At 41.2% G+C, this 19,349-nt stretch overlaps 1 protein-coding gene across 2 annotated transcripts; it reads right to left on the minus strand.

The window, feature by feature from the left end:
* Nucleotides 1-2,520: 2,520 nt before the first annotated feature.
* LOC121962810 (SLIT and NTRK-like protein 5) lies at nt 2,521-7,742 on the minus strand. Of its 2 annotated transcripts, none has more exons than XM_042513112.1 (2): nt 7,309-7,742; nt 2,521-5,801 (listed from the first exon to the last, which is right to left on the minus strand). In XM_042513112.1, exon 2 carries the CDS (start codon nt 5,741-5,743, stop codon nt 3,116-3,118), a length of 2,628 nt encoding a protein of 875 aa, XP_042369046.1. In that variant the 5' UTR covers nt 5,744-5,801; nt 7,309-7,742; the 3' UTR covers nt 2,521-3,115. The 2 variants fall into 2 exon arrangements, with proteins under 2 accessions (XP_042369046.1, XP_042369047.1); XM_042513113.1 differs by lacking the exon at nt 7,309-7,742 and adding an exon at nt 6,354-6,694.
* Nucleotides 7,743-19,349: the final 11,607 nt, after the last annotated feature.

The raw sequence follows: 19,349 nt of genomic DNA on the forward strand, positions 1-19,349 counted from the left end.
TTTTGCATTAATTCATCAACGGAGACCTTATTTCGATACAGCCAATCACAGGGTCACAGCAGCCTGCTACACAACACAAGAGCTACAAGCACATTAGCTTCCGTGCAAAAGTTCCCAAACATGAGCACACATATTGCAATGCACCTTAGCACCAAACAAACCTTGACTTGAGCAGAAAGCTAATTATCTGCTCAGTTGCAGCACATTAAACAGCATGTAAACGTACCTGCAAAGGTCACCTCAGTGCAGTTAGATGCTGCCACGGTCCCTACTCTTATTTACCACAAACAACATGGAGTCTGCACATGACATGTAAGCTACAGGGCAAGTTTGTTCACTTTGTCTCTCTCGCTCTAACACTGCTGTCAGTCAAATGGAGACAAAGAGCATTTATGATACGTGCCCAAAGATCTCTTCCTTTTAATAAAGAAACTATCAACGATACAATTTTAAAAAGGAATATGTTAATAAAAGGGATGACTGAATGTGATTTCAGTTGAGCTTTAACCAATATCAAAAGCTTAAAAGAAAAAAAAATCAATGCACCTTTTTCAACATTTCTTAGAAATATACTATGCAGGATTATGCCTTAAAAAACAATGTATAGACTCATACTGGATGTATTTTTCTGCAGAGACTCTGCCCTCTGCCTGCTTTTTCTTTGCAATTTCTTTGTTTTGGATGTTTTGGGGCGTGTGACCCCTCAGTTGAGGTTGGGGCTAAATAAAATGGTAAAAAAAAAAAAAAAAAAAAAAAAAGAAAAGAAAAGGTATTGGAAATGCTAATTGAAGTGAAACACTAAATGAGAGTGAATCTGGGGTTGGTTTTTATTTTCACTTTCACTGGCAACCATACATGTTTACAACTGTAATCAAAAATCCTGCATAGTATTCCTTTAATATCCTTTTCTTAAAGGTTCAGTGCATAAGATTTAGAGGGATATACTGACAGAAATGGAATATGAATGTTTTCTTCAGTGTATATTCACCTGAAAATAAGAAACATTATTTTTTAGTTACCTTTTTAGTTGTAAATGAGCAACTTGTATCTACATAAGGAGTTGGGACGTCTACATAGATCGCCAAGTTGCACCGCCATGTTGCTACAATAGCCCAGAAAGGACAGACCAAACACTGGCGCTAGATAGGGCCAATCAGGTTTTCAGAATAGCCCCTTACTGATGAGCCAAGCAGTGTTGGAAAAACATAAATTTTTAATGTAAAACACCTTTCTGTGTTTTTACCAGTTTAAATCATCAGTTTAAGTCAGTTTGTTTTGATGAGGGGGAGACCTTGCTGATAATTTGGGTTCCCCTGAAAACCTTCCAAACGTCTGAATCTTATGTTTTTCGGAGAGAAAAAAAGGAAGACACATATTAGCAGGTGCCATACAGCATTGAAAAAACACTGATTTTTAACATGCAACTCCTTAATTCAGTATTTTGCCAGTTTAAATCCCCAGATTTATGTGTTTTGGAGAGGAAGAGACTTCTGTGGATGATTGAGCTCCTGGTAAAAACCTCCTGAACAATTAATACTGGAGGAATTCTAACCAGGAGTTCCCACTTGGCACATGGGAGAAGTTTCAGCTAATTGCCATTTGCAAACCTCACTAATAGATGCCACTAAATCCTGCACACTGCTCCTTTAAGAAATGAAACAATCCATTAAAAGATTTTTTTTTTTAAATTGAAAGAGAAATGGGTGAGTCACCAAACGCTTAATCCAGCAGCTGTACATTTCAAGCATTTCAAGTAAACTCCAATGTTGCTTATATAAATGACCAAATCATAGATTGCCAGGCGGCAACATGGATGCTGTTGTCACGGTGTAATTGCAAAGGGAAAACCTCAGATGATGCTCATTGATTGAAACCCATTGATTTCAGGCCGTGCTGAGACACTGGCTTCCGCCTATGAGTGAGGCTGTGTCTTAATCTGCTCGGATTGAGTCCACAACAAAGCCTGATTTCAAAATAAAATACATGCTCTCGAATCCCATAATTCACACTATTTTGTTTCAGAATTCCATCCACCATCTGAACATTAAAATTAGATATTGGACCAAACGCCAAATGGCTTCTTTAATATCATCACCCAACCAGCCTTAGTCTCCTCATCAGCACATTATATGAACCTGACATCATGTTTATTTGATGACAATAACATAGTTTGGTCAATATAGTGCAATAAGTGCAAAGCAATCAAAACAAATCAAGTTGATAAGGGATAGAGAATCTGCGAATGCTTGTATAAAAATAGGTGTTACATTGATTAAAATATCAGTATTACACAACATAATCAATACTTCAAATATCATTTATGAACTTTTGTTTTGATAACATATCAATTTTACATATTAAGAATGAATACCCATATTCATTTTTAATATAATAATCTCCTTTATGAGAGCTCATTGAAGGCTAACCCGCCTTCCAATTCCAAAAAGTGCAGAAAGCATACAAAGACACTTTTTTTTTTCATCTTCTTCAAATGACGCAGTCTTTTTTGAACATTGGGGGTGTGCCACTTTCAAAAAAAGCCACTTTTACAATGCAGAGCTACAGTAAATGAAACTACAAACATAAGCCTTTTTCCGGAGGATCATGAAGTATGATGACACAGGTAATATTGATGTAGAATCAAAAGTTTTGAAAAGACATGGCAGATTATATCAATAAATACTTACTTACAGACTACAGCAGAAAATAGTCCTACACAGTTTTGATGATCTGCTGTACAGTGTTTTTGTCCAGGAGTGATTTTTATAAACATTTCTTTTCTGATTCACAATATACCTTATGTATGGTTATATTCCTGAAAATGAAGTTGGGTAAGATTTACCTGTACACTTACATTTTTGTGTGTTATTCGATCTTCACCATAGAAAAATAGATTTTGCATCATCAGTTAGCAATTTTGTTCATCCGTGTTTCAGAAAGCTGGATCCATTCCTGTAATGTCATGTTTCAGAAATAAGAATAAGATTGTTCGGCACACCCCATTTTTAAACTCCTTCCGCTCTTGCTTGTTTGTGTCGTGCCAAGGCACCCTATAAACTGAGCCAGTGTTTCAAAGGAGGGTCAAAATGCTTCATTACATTAATGATTCTGTTGCTCAGAACTGGCTAAAGGTGGTCTGTTTCTCAAGAACTTCGAGGTAATCGGGCTCAGACTGCAGTTTAGCTTTAAGCTCCAAATACTCATTTCTGTTGGGCTCCACATAAACAGTACTGGGTGCCGTGCCATAGAGCACTGTTTCTCTTATCCTCTCCGGGTGCAAGAACTGACGTCTGACATCAAAATTTGGGTTGTACGTGTACGACACAGGCCCTGTGTACTTGTACTCTAAATTGGCACCTGCAGGGATGGACGGGATGGACGGATGGGGGGACTGCTTATCGTGCTCAAGGATGCCTCTGAAGAAATGGTCTGCATCCTGGACTGGGGAGGGGTTTTCACGTGGCTCAATGGTGCTAACACTGTATGTAGGGCTCCTCATCGTACTGCTATCTCTCTCATCGTCCGGGGTACTCCTGTACGTGACCTTGAGCTCATGGAGGTCACGGTAATCCTCCACTGTGTTGCCTTCCCGGGACCTGTAAATGGGGTTTTTGCACATGTGGCCCATGGGATGGGGGATATACTCATAGACGTGACCAGCCGGGGCCTTAACTTTGGGGCCAGAGCGGTTGCTGTAGAGGCTGTACTGCAAGTTAAAAGAGCTGACGTCTGAATTGTTGGTGCTAGTGCGGTCACTCTGTGACTTTTTGCGTTTTTTCATCACTACAACAAACAGCCCTGCGGCCACAAAGACAGACATGATGAAAACAAGCAGGAGGCTGAGGATGAGCACAGAGAGGGGGACGGTGCTGCTCGGGGGGTTGAACTTGTGCGGAGCGTCTGTGGTGACGACCCGGTCGTCCATGGGCTCATCCGTAGGAGGTGTCGGGGAGACATAAGCATCAGAGTAGTCCGGGCAAAGCTGCTCTGACTGAATGGAGCGCACATCCACTCCTGCGTGGCGTCTCGGCGTCTCACACACCACCTCGTTCACCACAGTGCCTGCACTGAGCTGCTCCAGCCATATCTTCATCCCCACTATGTCGCAGGAGCAGTCCCAGGGGTTTTCAAACAGATCTATCTGCACCAGCAGCTTCAGCTGATCTAAAACACCACTCACGGGCAGGTTTTGAAAATGGTTGTTGCGCAGATTAAGCCTAGACAGGGAGAGGCTGGAAAAGATGCCCACAGGTAGGGTTTTCAGGAGGTTATTATTGAGGAAAAGCAGCTGGAGATTAGGGAGGTACCGGAAAGTGCCCGCATCAACCTCCTTGATTTTGTTGTACTCTAAATAAAGATACTGCAAGTTCTGCAAACCAAAAAACATCTCTCCTGTAAGCCTGTCCATGAGATTACCATTTAAATACAGCCTACGCAGGTTGGTTAAATCCCCAAAAGCTCGGTCGTGGATCAGAGTTATCCTGTTGTTTCCCAGGTGAAGCAAATCCAATCCAACAGCATCCACAAAATCTGATCTCCGTACCACAGGGATGTAATTTCCAGTGAGATACATTTTCTTAGGATTGTATGGCTTGGGTTTTAGATCAGAAATGCTTTCAATCTTTCTCTCTTGGCAGTTGACATTGAGCCCGATCTCAGATATCTGCAGGTTGCACGTGCAGGCAGTGGGACAGTCCAAAGGCACAGGAGATTTGGTCTGAAAAGCAATGATGGGGCCATAATTGTAAGGGTTACCGCCTGCAATTCGGGTAGTGGGCTTTATCCTAGTTCTGTTAAATTGCCGTGTGCCCTTGGTTGGCCTAGAGGAGGACCTAAAAACAGCCGAGGAGGTGGCGGAGGCTGTGACAGCAGCAGGAGTGGTCTGGTAATATCCATTGGTGCTGCTTGGAGGCGCAGGCCTGACCGTGTCCTCTAGGGGTCTTCTTGGACAGAGTTCCTGCTTTGACACCTCATCCAGGTCCCTACCATGGAGCCTGAACGGCGTCTCACACACCACTTCCCCCACCAGCGCCGTGTAGGCTATGCTCTCCAGCCAAGCCTTCAGAGCAATCAGCTCGCAGGAGCAATTCCACGGATTCTCCTCGAGTTGTAATTCCACAACTTTGTCCATGTGCTCCAGGAGGCCGATGTAGGGGAACATTTTTAACCGGTTCCCCCTCAGGTCCAAGTGCGTGAGGGGGACATTTCGGAAGATATTCGTAGGTAGGGCGGAGAGCAGGTTGTCATTCAAAATCATCACTGTCAGTTGGTGCAATTTGCTCAAGGCGTTGGGCTCGATATTGGTGATGTAATTATAATCAATCTGTAGGTATTCCAAACTCTCCAGTCCGGCAAAGGTGTCATCCCTCAGAGCTTCAATCTTGTTGTTATTCAGGTGCAACCTTTTTAATCCCTGGAGTCCATTGAAGGCACCGGACTCTATCTCCGAGATATCATTGTTCCCCAAGTGCAGGATGGTCACCCCAGTGTAATTGATGAAATCATTGACTGACAGCTTCTTCAGGAGATTCCCCGTCAGCAGGAGGTGGTACATGGAGAAATGGACGGGGCTGATCTCCGTCAGCCGGATGATCCCCCGGTTCTCACAGCTCACAGTCAGGATCCCTTCCTTCTCCTCGCACGTACACAGGTTTCGACAGATCTCCCCATAATTGTCATACATCTCGACCAGCCTCAGAGATGATGCAATCAGAAGGATTATTTTTAGGATCCAGATATGCATTTTTCCTGGGAGAGGATGCCCCAGCTCACTCAAGTGCAGTACCAGTATGAGGTGTCATCTAAGGAGGAAAAGAAAGGTTTTACATAGCATGAAAAATGTGACACATTATGATGCAGAATACAGTAATGGACTCCTGAACAAGTATTCATAACACACAGGAAAAGACAAGTGGGCCTATTAATGTTTGTTCATTATGCAGATGTCGGCATTTGGTTGTGAGGGTGTCAGAGAACAAGCGACCTGGATGAATCTTTAATAATGCACACTTAAACGATAATATATAATCAACTTGATGACACAAGTACCCGCGGTGGATGGCCACTGCGCATTTTTGATAGCTCGCCTGAATTCCAATCCATCTTGGTAGGGAGAGAGAGAGAGAGAGAGAGAGAGAAAAAAAAAGCCTTCGCCATCCACCGTGTGCAGACTGATAGATCTGGTCATTTACTAATTCAATCCCTTGAGAATTTCCACACAAAAAAAGCATCCCTTTCGGAATATCTCAGTTTTGTTTGGTAGATGATGCACATTTTTCTTTCGGTTCAATCGCTCCAAAAACAAAATTTCCTACATGCAACTCCGATCTCCCACATTAAGATTTCTCACTCACCCCGCATACCCGACGACTTGGTAACAGTGGGGAAACTGTCGGATCCCTTCTCTCCACCTCCGTCCAAACAACATGAGGACCGGGTATTTATCCGCTTGTTATGAATTAGATGATCGCGGGTATAAAAATAACAAAAAATACCCGCTCTCATAAAGAAATCGCCTGGGAGAAAAAGCACCAAATGATCATCTTAAAATCCGGCCTGCCATAGAAAATATGAAAATCAGCCTACAAGGCGACAGTCGCAGCCCTTCTTCTGCCCACGGGCGAAAAAAGAAACGAGAGGAGTTGATCAAAGGCAAATAAGCAAGTGTTGCTGATCTCATGGCGGATCTCTGATCGAAATTGCATTTTGACGGGGAGTAAATAATTCTATAATCAAGTATTCTGGATGGCATCTGCTATATAGAAGGTTACAGATCTCTCTCTCTCTCTCTCTCTCTCTCTCTCTCTCTCTCTCTCGCTCTCCGCCACAGACGCGTGAGCGCGCGTGCACACACGCACACACGGTCTGCGTGCGCTCCTTAAAAGAACACAAAAGCCTACACATCGACACCGTAAATCTGCCCACAAGAACATGCATGTACCCCACTTCCATTTCATTTTTGTTCGAGTTCATTACCATCAAGAATTCCCCATCGCCTCTGGATGTAATACAGATAACTTGCAAGCCAGTGCGTCTATCGCCGCCTGTGCAGGAGCAGTGCTGTTATTTTGGAATTAGAAACTGTGATGATACACGAGAGCATAAAAATGCAGCCTTGTTATTGCCATAGCAGCTGCAGACACCTTCCGGAACAGCATCTTAAATCCGGATCAACTTCAGCAATGCAAGTGAGACAGATTTCAGCACCACGGACAGAGCCCCAAAATGTTTAAACATATATTGCCGAGAAGCAGCAGAGAGGGAGAAAAGCAGAGATGTATATAGAGAAAAAAATCATCGTCCTCTTACCGTGCTGATCCCGGTAAACGCCAAAGCATCCCGAAAATCACGGCTGTACCCCGTCTTTTGCCTCCAACCTCAGAGAAAACATGGATTTCACTGCCCGCCCTTCCGTCGGCTGTCAAATAAGGGAGAAAAAAAATACTTAAAGTCAAGTCTCCTCGGTGTTTAGCTCCATAAACCAGGCATCGAAGATATACAGTCTCATTCAGGCCAATAACGTGACAGCCCGCGCGGCAAAACGGGCTCCGGTATTCTTCCTGAAATTCGCACCATCTCGGAAAAAGAGCCAAAACCAAAGTTCAAACATGGTCAAGAAAAGGGGGCGAATAAAAACTCCGTAATCCCACATCAGACTGCCGCATGCATTTTAACTGTGACTTTCATCCATGCGCACTGGCGAAGCGGAGGAGAGAGGCACGAATCCCCTTGTCTGCTGCCAGTGGTGCGGCTTGTACCAGTTTATGTATAGATCTGCCCAAGGTCTCTTGATTTCAATTGCCAGACCGTTGGAATCGACCGGAGATCAGCGGATATGTTCCTCCCAGCACTGGATGCGAGAATCCGATCCCCCTTCTTTTTCTCCAGTCCTGCATCGGTCAGACGATATCCACGAGCTCTATCTTCCCACCAACGTTTTCAACTAGTGGAACTTGAGCTTGGTTGGTGCAAACCAGCGCATCCCCTACAGCGATGGACGTATTATGAAACAATTACCATAGTATGACAGTCGAAATCACTCGTAAAAATGCATAAATCCCCCAATCGCAGGACTGTCACAGCGCGGAAATGAAAAGCAATTTAATGCGTGCAATACTCTTTAAGGGGGTATGGTAATGTGGAGGAGGTGGGGTGGAGGGAGGAAGTGATAAGAGGAGGGGGAGACAGAGAAGAGGGAAGCTGGAAGAAGACCCGTAGAGGGCAGCACAATGATGAAAAAGGCAGCTTGGCAGGCTTGCATTTTCAGCCTCCACTTTGTAATTCAGTGTATTTCAATTCAGCAGCAACAACCATTTGATTTGTCACTCAGAGCTTTAGGGTTTTTTCTCCTCACACCAAGCTGGGCTTCTTATTTCCATGTCTTTGAGAGTCATAACTGGACATGTTGAGCTTTTCTTTTTATTATTGTAATGCTTTAGAATTCAACTCAACGAGCCTTTGATTTCCTCGGAGAGAAAGCGGCTGTATATTGGCCTGACACTCATCCTGGATTCATCATGGCTCTTCATTATACAGTCTGGACAGATATTCCTCGAGACAGCCATCAAATGATTGCAGAAAGCTCGCCACTGCTGGACTACATTTACTGATTAGCGGCATATTGTTCACATCCGCCTTGGCCGGACAGAGCACATTCAATCAACCCCCCCCCCCCCCCCCCCCCCCCGCCCCCAATCCCCGGGCCAGCCCCCCAAAATATCATCATCTGTTATATTCACTACATTTATTACAAATAAGAACAAAAACGAGTAGGAACACAAAAATTACAAATAAAAAGTCAAGCTAAAAAAAACAATAATAATAAATATAAGTAAAGACTACACTTTGAATTCTGAATTAAATTCTCTGAATTCTCTGAACTCTGAATTAAATTCTGAATTCTGTTGTCTGTTTCTTCTTTTTTCAAAATCTAAAATATGTCTGAAATTACACATGAACACAAATCCAACATATTATTAGTAAAGATAAATTGGAGGTTTTTTAAAGCTATTTTTGGGCTTTTGCCATTATTTGATAGGACAGTATTAGTATAAAAAAAAGGTAAGAGACGCAAAGGATGACGGGCTGAAATTGAACCTGCAGCTGCTTCAACAATGATATAGCCTTTGTACATAAGGTGCCCGCCCTATATAATGCTTCGGGGCACCCTAAATCAGACTATTTTAAAGAAAAAAATATAAATTTACATTGCATTAACTGTTGTGACTAGATAGCCAATTTAGGTGGGGCCGCGCTCAGTGTTGAACAATCCGAATACCTGCTTAAACACCATTACCTGCACAAATAAAAAGAAATTTGAAAAAAACAAGACTTCTCATTTATATTCTCTGATTTAACAGGCATGGTCTGTTTCAGCTCATAATTCCTCATGCAGATAACCTTTAACCCCTCTCTAACTAAGCAGAGTGGGTATTAAATCAGACAAATAAGGTCAAGCAAACATTCATTCGCACACCTCGCATCTCTTTATGGACGCTTCTAAACACACGGATTAAGCCTATAGTCCCAGAAAAACACAAATTTACAAGAGATCTGCATTGAAAGAAATGAATGTACTGTAGGATTAGGCTTAATCCAGTTTTGCACCAAATACTCCAGCCTGCTAATGCTGCCATGTTGCTGTAAGCGCTCTGCATTTTACCAAATCATGGCTTATTTGCCCCTTGTTGAAAGAGCAAATCAAGTCAAAGCCACAGCTGCCCTCTTACCCCTCGAGCTGCGGGACAAGAAACTTTAGAAGCACTTAACTAAAGCCTGAACAGAAAATCGAATTAAATCTAGCATATGGTGGGCCGCCATGTCCAAAGAGATTTCCCACTTAGTCAGTATTGTGTGGTAATAAGTCAACTCTTATGCTCTCTTTAGCATACGAGGAGCGACAATAAGCGGATGTGGCATCCATGCCGCCTTTCCCAAATTAGCCGTGGAGATGCATTGAATTATCTTAAAGTCTTGAGCTCTGTAATCGTATTAACAGTGGTCTATCCTGTGGGGATGGACAAATCGGTATCTGTGGAACTCCGGCTGGAATACAGAGATGGAACGCAGCGGGGTGTTTGCTCTCTCCCTCTGGAAGGGACTGTGGCTGGTTCCCCTGAGAGGTATTGTGGCATCAAAGAGAGGAGAGGAGCTGTCCTGAATCATTTTTTGCCTTAAATGACTTTGTGTACTGCTGATGGGAGAGGTAGATACCCTTGATAAAGTAGATGGATGATTCTTGTGTAAGTTTTATAGACATAACTTGTGTAAAAGTTTCTTGTGTGTGAGGAAATGTTTCCATATGCACGCAAATGGCTGTCACAGAGTGTGCATGAATCTCTTCCTCACAAAGGCTAATGGGTTCCTACAAACATGAAAGCTATTATCATACATCAGCTGAATAAAACACACAGTATTATAATCAGATCTGGTGCAAATGATTAAGTAATTAAATGCAAATGAAACTTCACGCTATGGTAAGTTTATCATGTATGTTTTGCATGAACCCGGCCATGTTATGCAAGATTTTTTTTCTTTCTTTAAACTCATCACCATTAGCATAGTAGCTATTAAGCAATGCAAAGCACACTGGACTGTAGCTAGGTTCAAATAGTAGAAATCCATTTCATTTGTATCGTATTTTAACTTTATTTCATGTTGAATTTGGCACGAGTTTGCTGGCACATTGGCACACTTTGGTACCGTTGGCAAGGCAACTGCTGGTGCTACTGTGCCAGACAAGCATTATGAATCAGAACAAAGGTTTAGTCCCAGGTACTGCAATTAGAGCAAGCTCCATCTTCACATAATATGCTTCTCAGGAATTAAGAATGAACTTTTTGTTCTCGTTTGACACTGAATAGTATAATGTGCTATTCAAAGCAGGGGGGCACAATATAAACGTGAACTTTCATCAACACACAGCCAATTCAAACTTAATATGCCGACGTGAAATTAGTTGTGATGGCATTCTTGTCCAAGTTGAGAGTTGTGTTGTCTGCGATATCAAAGAAAAAGCCTTCTGGTAGACAGGCTGTGAGCCAAAAGCAGTGGGCAGGGGAAATAATGAAATGTGTCTAAAAAGAAAACATCTCAGTGGGGATATACAATGCAGACCCACACCATTGGATGCTTTTGTAATTTTTTTCACAATAGTATATTAAGAACAAATCTTCTAGAAATTATATTTGATTTTACAGTTGTGCTTGATGAATGGAGTTCATTTTGAGGCTCAGTGTGCTGCTGAATGGATGAATATGCCGCAAGCATGCGTGTTTGCTTTTATTGGACCTTTATCCATGTCAGGTCAGATTGAAAACATTTTCATAATCATTTTTAGGACCTAATTTTCAATGACCAGTACTTGTATTATGCAGTGTTGGACATAGCAAATAAAGCACTGTGTGTGTGTGTGTGTGTGTGTCTTAGGCTGGGCATGGCAGACCTACATTCTGCTCTCTAGCTGAACTTCTCACACACCTGCAGCTCCTTACACACCTGCTGATCATTTACCTTGTTTGCAAGCTACCTGGTTTCCTCTCCAAGTCTTTGCCATTTTATCGTGAATCCATCTTTGGTGACAACTCACTTTTTTGGGTTAGGTAAAATCCTAGGAGTTTCTGCTTTGTTTTTGGAAACCTGCTTGACCCAGTCTTCCTCTTTAAACTTCAGATCTGCCGAACTCACCCTGTCCAACTACGCCCAGCCTCACCTTTCTCTCTGTGGAACACCTGCCCAGCCACGCATACAGGCCATACAGTAGGTCTATATCTCCATATTTCATTCATGTCTGTGAAGGAAATTAAATGAAGTTGTTAATTTAAATATAGATTATGATTTAGAAAAATATATAATTTAGAGAATCATATCAAAAGTTCAACATTTTATGAAAACTTATCTTTGATACAATAATTAAGGGAAATAATCTGCTCCAAATTCATTTTTTGCCCATTTTACATTAACTTCCTGCAGTTATTGTGTTCACTTTTTGGGTTAATTGTACAGTTTTTCAGTTGTTCTGTATAGTTGTCATGCATTGAATCAGGGCTTGTCACTTTACTTAATAACACAAAAGGGGTCCTGTAAGGAAAAAAAGTTGTGAACCACTGACCTAAAGGTGAATGCAGATCTTCCTATAGGTAAGGGCAATATGTATGTCTGTTTATGATTACAGCATTGACGTAAATATATAATATAAAAGGCCCCAGCTATCATTTTTAAATCTTACTTTTTTTTATCATGCAGGTGGTGTATGAAATTTTGCCACAATAGAAAGCAAATTATTTTGTCAGCAGAGAGCCTGACATGAATTGTGCTATGATTAACTTGTGAGGTCTCATCTGGCTTGAGCGTCCCAAGGCCAATTGGTGCTGCTAGCAATTTCCGTCATAACCCAGCAGGTCTAGAACAGGTCTTCAGGGGCCAAGATCCATTCAAAACGCAGATAATATGGAATTAGAAAACAATTTTGAGTTGGACAGTACAATCCAACTGACACGTCCTCATTGTCCATAACAAGATGCGTCAAAGAATTACTGAACATTTCTGTGTGAGAAAATGCTTTACATAAACAATGACTGAACCCTGGAAGCACCATTTGGCCCTGTAATGGAATGAAGGCTAATGAGACAACCAAGGACGGATGGGATGGGAAAGTGAGAGCGTTTGTGCTGGTGTCACTCCAATAATCATGCTGCGAAATTGATTTGGTCCTTGCAGTGCCACATTAAATACAGCTATCATAAAAGCAACACATGTAATAGCTCTATTTTAGTTTGACAACGAGATTAACTCATACAAATGGATACTAATAATCTGTGACTTAGAATGTTTCTCTGCCTACTGGTATATTATAGTGGCTTATCTCATAGATGGTCCTTGAACCCTATCAGATTTCATAAACGCTTTATTCTGTTACACTTTACATTCATGGCAGCAGAAACAACACTTTATTTGATTTAAATAGAGGTGGAACTGAATAGATAGCAGTATCATGGCCAAACAAACTAAAGAGTGCCACCATGAGAAGCGTGTTGACCAGTTCCCAGCAGCCTTTGAAGGCTTCAGGAGACAACCCCAAACCATGCCCACCACCAGTACAAGACAAACCTACTAAAGCAACAGTCGAACCCTACAACCCAACATTGTCATAAATACATAAAAGTGCAATAATCCCTTTAATAATTCACTGAAGATGTGATTCAACTTTAAAGTAACATAATATGTAACCCATACCCTAACCCTTACCGTAACCATGTCTTTTAACCCTAACACTTTATATTTAGCTAACTGATATTAACATTTTCCTCAGGGTTTCCACTTCAATGATGCATGATGCATGCTGGGTGATTAATGTTGATGGACCACATAACTTCTCCACTCGTAACTACCCCTCAAAGTCTTTGAATAAATAAAAAAAACTGTATTTATTAGCCCAGTCTGTACAACTTTTACTACTAACCAGCAATGAATGATGAACTGATGTTCCATCAAAACAGTCTAATAGTCAGTAGTCAAAATATAAATGCTGTCAGCTCATTAAATGGCCATCATTAGCTGTCATCTCAAGAATAGATTCAAAGTAGTATGGCCCTACTCTACCTCTTATCTTTACATTTATTGTTAGAAGGCGACCTCTGCTACTAAGTCTGCGTTTGTAGGTTACCTTGGTGATGTAATGATGCCATAGCAAGTCGGGGTCAAGTCAAGTCAGCAGAGCTCTAATTGGCCTTGCTCATTGAAAACAAGCCTACTATCAGTAATGCAATAATATCATGTCATGGGACCCTCTGAATTGTTTCCCAGCTATGAGAAAGACAATATACTTGCATCTGTGTTTGCATCAACCCCATTATAACACCTGATATCTGTGCCATTCGCTTTTGTCTTGATGCTACCTGTCGTTGGCACGGCCTCTAATCAAAAGCGCCGCAGCTAAAGTCCCTGCATTCATCACAGCTCCAGATGATGTAGAGCTCTGGTGTGAGTTCCCACCAAAGAGCAAGTGCACAGCTGCTCTGTGACAGCCATGATTGATGGTCAAAGTAGAACGAGGGTCTGCACAGGGAGCCCTTCCCTTTGTTTTTCACCATGACTTGGCTCGAGTGAGGTAATTTAAAAATGTTGAATCGGTAACATGCAAACTTAACCAGGGGCTTTAATGATTCGAGCTGCTGACGATGCGATAAGTGCATCCTCACTGTATCATGGAGTGGATGGGATTGACTTATTAGCTCCCTGCACAGAGGAACAAAGCACTGAACCATAACCAAGTCAAGTCCATTCATTTGACTGTAGTCAGCGGGCATGAAGGCTTTTAAGGTTATGAGTGCACTTTAGGGCTCCACGCACAAGCAACAAAGTGTACTTTTGCAACTTTAACTGACCAGTCTGCCACTTAATCATTCTGTCATGAAATCAATCATTAGCACGCTAAATCTATGTCAGTGCATTTAAGATGGCTCATTATTTAGTTCCACTCTCTGAAGGTGGATACAAGGTACACGATCCGCATGAAGGAGCTCGGATTTAACTATAAACACTACAGCTTTGATTGCACAGCGGTGTTCTGTCGAATAAATACTTGGGACCGGGTCATTTGTAAGTTATTGCAATAACAAACAAGGCAAGAGGGAAAGTACCACCACATAAATGGTTAGGATATGAGGTGAACTGGACTCACAGCAAAGCAAGGATATCGTGCAGTGCAGTGAGAATGGAAATGCAACCTGGCAATGAAATGTGGGCAGAAAATATGTTCATATTGTGGCTCGAAAGGAAGTCCAAATCATAAATGTACATACATTCAAATTTAGTTGCTATCTAAATGTGTCTACCTGAACTGCTTAAACTCATCCTGATACATGTTTTAGTACCTGACATATTTTAGGTTGTAAATAGACAGTTTTTTAGCCTTCAGAGAAAGCCAGGTTTCCTGTTTACCCTGCCTCCAGTTTCAATACTAAGCTAAGCAAATTGCCTGGTGGTTTTAGCTTAATATTTAATATTCATATGAAGACAGTGGTATCAGCGTTTTAATTTAAAATTTGCAAGAAAGCTAATAAGCCAGCCCAGTCACAAAGAGAGAATATATCCACATTTAACACATATCATATCAGTGTTTCTAAACTGACATAATGTATGAGCTGACTTGTCATTGGGAGGTGGAGGGGGTGGTGGATGGCATGTTACCTGGGGGAGTCACCTGACACGAGTCATTGCTGTGTTTCTTCAGTTATTACGCTCTTAAACGTGGGTATTTTTGCAGCAAAACATCATTGTTTTTTAGCGGCAATAGTGGCACAAAAAATAGTCGTTTTTACTGTCTCTAATGTCTCTGCTTTTCCAGTGGGGACAGTGGCACAAAAAGTGGTTGTATTCAATTGAGATGTCACTGCTTTTTAAGCACGGCACAAAAAGGTGTTTTATATACAGAGATCTCACTGCTTTTCCAGCAGTGATAGTTGCACAAAAAGTGATTGTATTTTACCAAAACATCACTGCTTTTGCAGCGGGGATAGAGGCATGAAAAGTAATCTTTTTTTTACCGAGACATTGCTCTCTTACCAGCAGGGATAGTGGCGCAAAAAGTGTTTTGGGGTTTTTTTAGACATTGCAGCTTTTCCTACTTGGGATAGAAGCATGAAAAATGTTTTTCTAGTGGGGATTGTCCCCCCAAAACTGGGTATTTTAAGCCAAAAAATGATCTTTCCTAACCTTAATCCAGTGGTTTTTCTGCCTAAACCTAACCACAAATTAATTACAGTTAATGTAAAGTGTTTAAATATTGGCTGTATAATAAGGTGTAAATGTAATTTATCCTTGGATTGTAGAAATGTACAATGCCAACATTTTTTCTGGCAATTGAAACAGCATATCTTGTTATGTTTGAACTATTCCTATAAGCAGGGACTCTTTAATAGACGTGTCTGGGCTGAGAGAGATGTAGAAATAAGTTACAAAGCACATCACTTAGTGTTACTTCATTATTAAATATCCAAAATCCAAAGATAGTAAAGTCAAGTCTAGCTTAAGAAAGGCATTATGATGTCTCCATGCTCTCCAAACCCTGAAAACCAAGTCAATAAACATGAAGTGACAGAAAAACAAAACAAAACACCCCATTAGATAAATGAGAAGTCTCCTAATCAAAACAAAAGTGCAAAGCTCTACTTTTGGTCTGTGTGCAAGACTCTGAAGAGCTTCCACGAAATCTAAAGGGAGCAGCACTAACTGCCTCTTCACAGAAGCCCTTCAGGGTAGAAAACAACAACAGGTAAAAGAGGTGGATGTGAGGTCAAATGTGGATCTATACAAGCTGTGGCAGCCTCTTTTTTTCACCCTCATTTATCTAAACATGCACTGACTGGGACTATTTTCTGCATATACACTTTCTCTGCACTACTTTAAAAGCTGTTTTATACATAGAACTTTATGCATAGGACTGAGTGAGAAAGAAAAAGACAGGAAATGAATTGAAAAGGCTTTCAGACAAAATATTTTTTTGCAATTTTTCCAGAAACTAGATAAACTTTGTCAAGCTGCTGCATCAGGGGCAAAGTTCACTGATACACAATGTGCCCTCTGCAATGCTTAAATAAGATTTTACTTTTTTTTTTTTTTTTTTCAGCTACGGCTAATCATTTTGACTGCACTTTCTTCCATTTCAAATTAAAAATCACTGCTGGATTTTAATCTTTGAGCGAACAAGCAAAGGAAAGTGGGGGCGAGGCTTGCCAAGCCAATTAGGCAGGCAATAATGGATTTGCAAGTCACTAGAGGAACCATTTGCCCTCTATTTAAATAGTCAAGATAATTACAGTATATTCAAAAAATACGAATGAGAATATCAGCATGTACAAATCAATTCAGCTAGCCGCTTTCCTTTATGTGTCTCAAATCAGAAGTCAGACGCAGTGACAGAGACGGCTTTTGGTTTTGAGGACTCTCTGCCTCAACATGTCAGCACCCTCGACGCTTCAGACATTTCCCCCTAACAGGGAGACAGCAGAAAGGAAACTGTTGGCTCCCACCTCCTGACACAAACTCCGAAACAATATTTCCTAGCAATTAGCATTGTTTAGATGCTCCACTAGCTAGACTTCAACAACAAAAGCACATTTTCTTTTTTGTTCAAATCTAAAGATGCTCCGGGTGCCAAACACCAGTTCCCTCATGCTTTGATGATCAAACAGCTTGATGCTCCATCAAATGCCGCCTTTGTCACTTTGTCTACTTCGGGTTAGAACTCTCGAGCCACATTAAAGCTTTTTGTGTGCACGATCCTCCTTTTTAATTCACCCTTGTGCTGGTTTTACAGATACAGTGTAAAGTACTGAGGGGCTTCGCAGCAGCTAGTGAAGGTTGAAAGATTGTGTGGTGGCTGGGAAGGGCCTGACAGTCTGGGCACTGGATCAGTCAGTGGATTTGGGGACTGGCGGCTGGTGGCTAAAGCTATCCCCTAGGTGCTCTGACAGAGCAACTTGCTTCGTGCTGGAACCCAGCGCGTGTGTGTGTGTGTGTGTGTGTGTGTGTGTGTGTGTGTGTGTGTGTGTGTGTGTGTGTGTCTGTCTGTGTGTCTGTCTGTATGTCTATCTGGAATCAGGATTTGTCTAGCCCCTGGTGGACTCCCTGATGGCCTAGATGGAGAGTCCAAACAAGCTGAAGACTCCTATGGCCTAGAAAAAATACAATTTACACTGCTGTAGTGATTACATGAATACAGCAAGATATTAGTACATTATTACATGTGCTTAAAACATGCCTCAATTACACTTTAGTATCACCTTTGGCCCGCTGATTTATAGTCATTCCAAATAAATGAAAAACCTATTGAAAGATGATCATAATAATTTTAATAATAATAATAATAATAATAATAATAATAATCATATAATCCCCCTTGCATATATATTATTTCATGAACCAGAAATCTGGTGATCCAAAGTGATTGGAATTTGCTGGTCAAAGGTCAAGGTCACTACGACCTTGCGTCCCTCTCATTCTTATGATATCTCAACAAGTCCTTAAAGTAGATTGCTCAGATTTTGCACAAATATCCATTGGGACTAACTGATTAACTGATTAGAATTTTGTGGTCAAAGGTCATGGTCACCATGACTTGGTCTTTCTCATTCTCATAAAGAAGCTATCTCAAGAACACATGGAGGGAACTTGATCAAATATTTCCCAGTGACAAAGTCAGCTCATATAGAACAATACAGAAAAGTTGATATGATGAAAACATGCAAATGTAGTGTATTCATAATTTGAAGAAACGTACAGTGTCAACATTTTCTTCAAAAAAGTTGAATTTCACTGGAAAAACTTATATCGAGCATGAAGTGCATTTTTTCATGCACGTCCCTTTCCCCAATCTGCCAAAGTAATTTTACACTTAAAATACACAAGTTTCTCGTGCCATATTGACAGTAAGGGCAAGATATGCTTTTACTTATATTGTTTCTGATTGACATGTTTGCTCCACTTTGCTTCACCTGCTTTTGTCTATTTCCCTGTCAAAATCTGCTCCATCTTTTCCTCTATATGTTGTTTTCCTGTCTATATAAATCCCTGTATGTATGCTGTATGCTGGCATCACAGTGTTTTTGATTGGTTATTGCACTGACATGAATCCTCCCAGCTGTGTACACCCTGCTAGCTTGAGAACCACTGCTCTAGGCCCAAAATAGGAGATTAAAATCTAACGTTAAAGTCATTCGATGTTTAATTCAAATGAGCGCATTAATTGGTTTTCAGATTTACAACTCTTTAATGGTAAATGGCTGCATTTATATAGCACTTATTCAAAGCGTTTTAAAATTTTACTCCAATTTATTGTCCCTGATACACTGATGTCAGCAAGTTACTGTGTAAGGTCTTCAACCAAGGTGTCACCTCACAGACAGCAGCAGACTGCTGGTCAAGACCAACAAATGTTGGTATTTTTAAACAAGAGTTCAGAACATTTTCAGCTATGTTTGTGGTGGCAAAAGCAGGTATCTTCAACACATTCTTATCCCAAGTCGTCACATGTTTTGCAGTTGACTTCCATGAAGTCATATTACACTCTGGGTATCCTGCGTCTGCTGTTGACATTCTGGGATGCCGCGACCATATTATCAACAAAAGGACATGCTGGCTGTGCTTTTGGATAGGATTAGGCAACAGAGGCACAGATAGTTAGGTTTAGGCAAAAAAAAAATATATATACATATAATCTGGACATGAAAGGTGGTGTTTGGCGTTGGAAACTAACGTCGATGTCACTGCAAAAGCGTCAGTATTTGGTGACTTCAACATGAGAACAAGTTGGTATTTTTTTAACTACAATTCAGGACATGTCAACTGTC

The sequence above is a fragment of the Plectropomus leopardus genome, chromosome 24 (genome assembly GCF_008729295.1).
Source record: "Plectropomus leopardus isolate mb chromosome 24, YSFRI_Pleo_2.0, whole genome shotgun sequence".
NCBI lineage: Eukaryota > Metazoa > Chordata > Actinopteri > Perciformes > Serranidae > Plectropomus > Plectropomus leopardus.

What these genes read in the sequence shown, in the direction of transcription:
- LOC121962810 (XM_042513112.1), bottom strand. Translation starts at nt 5,743, where the DNA reads ATGCATATCTGGATCCTAAAAATAATCCTTCTGATTGCATCATCTCTG.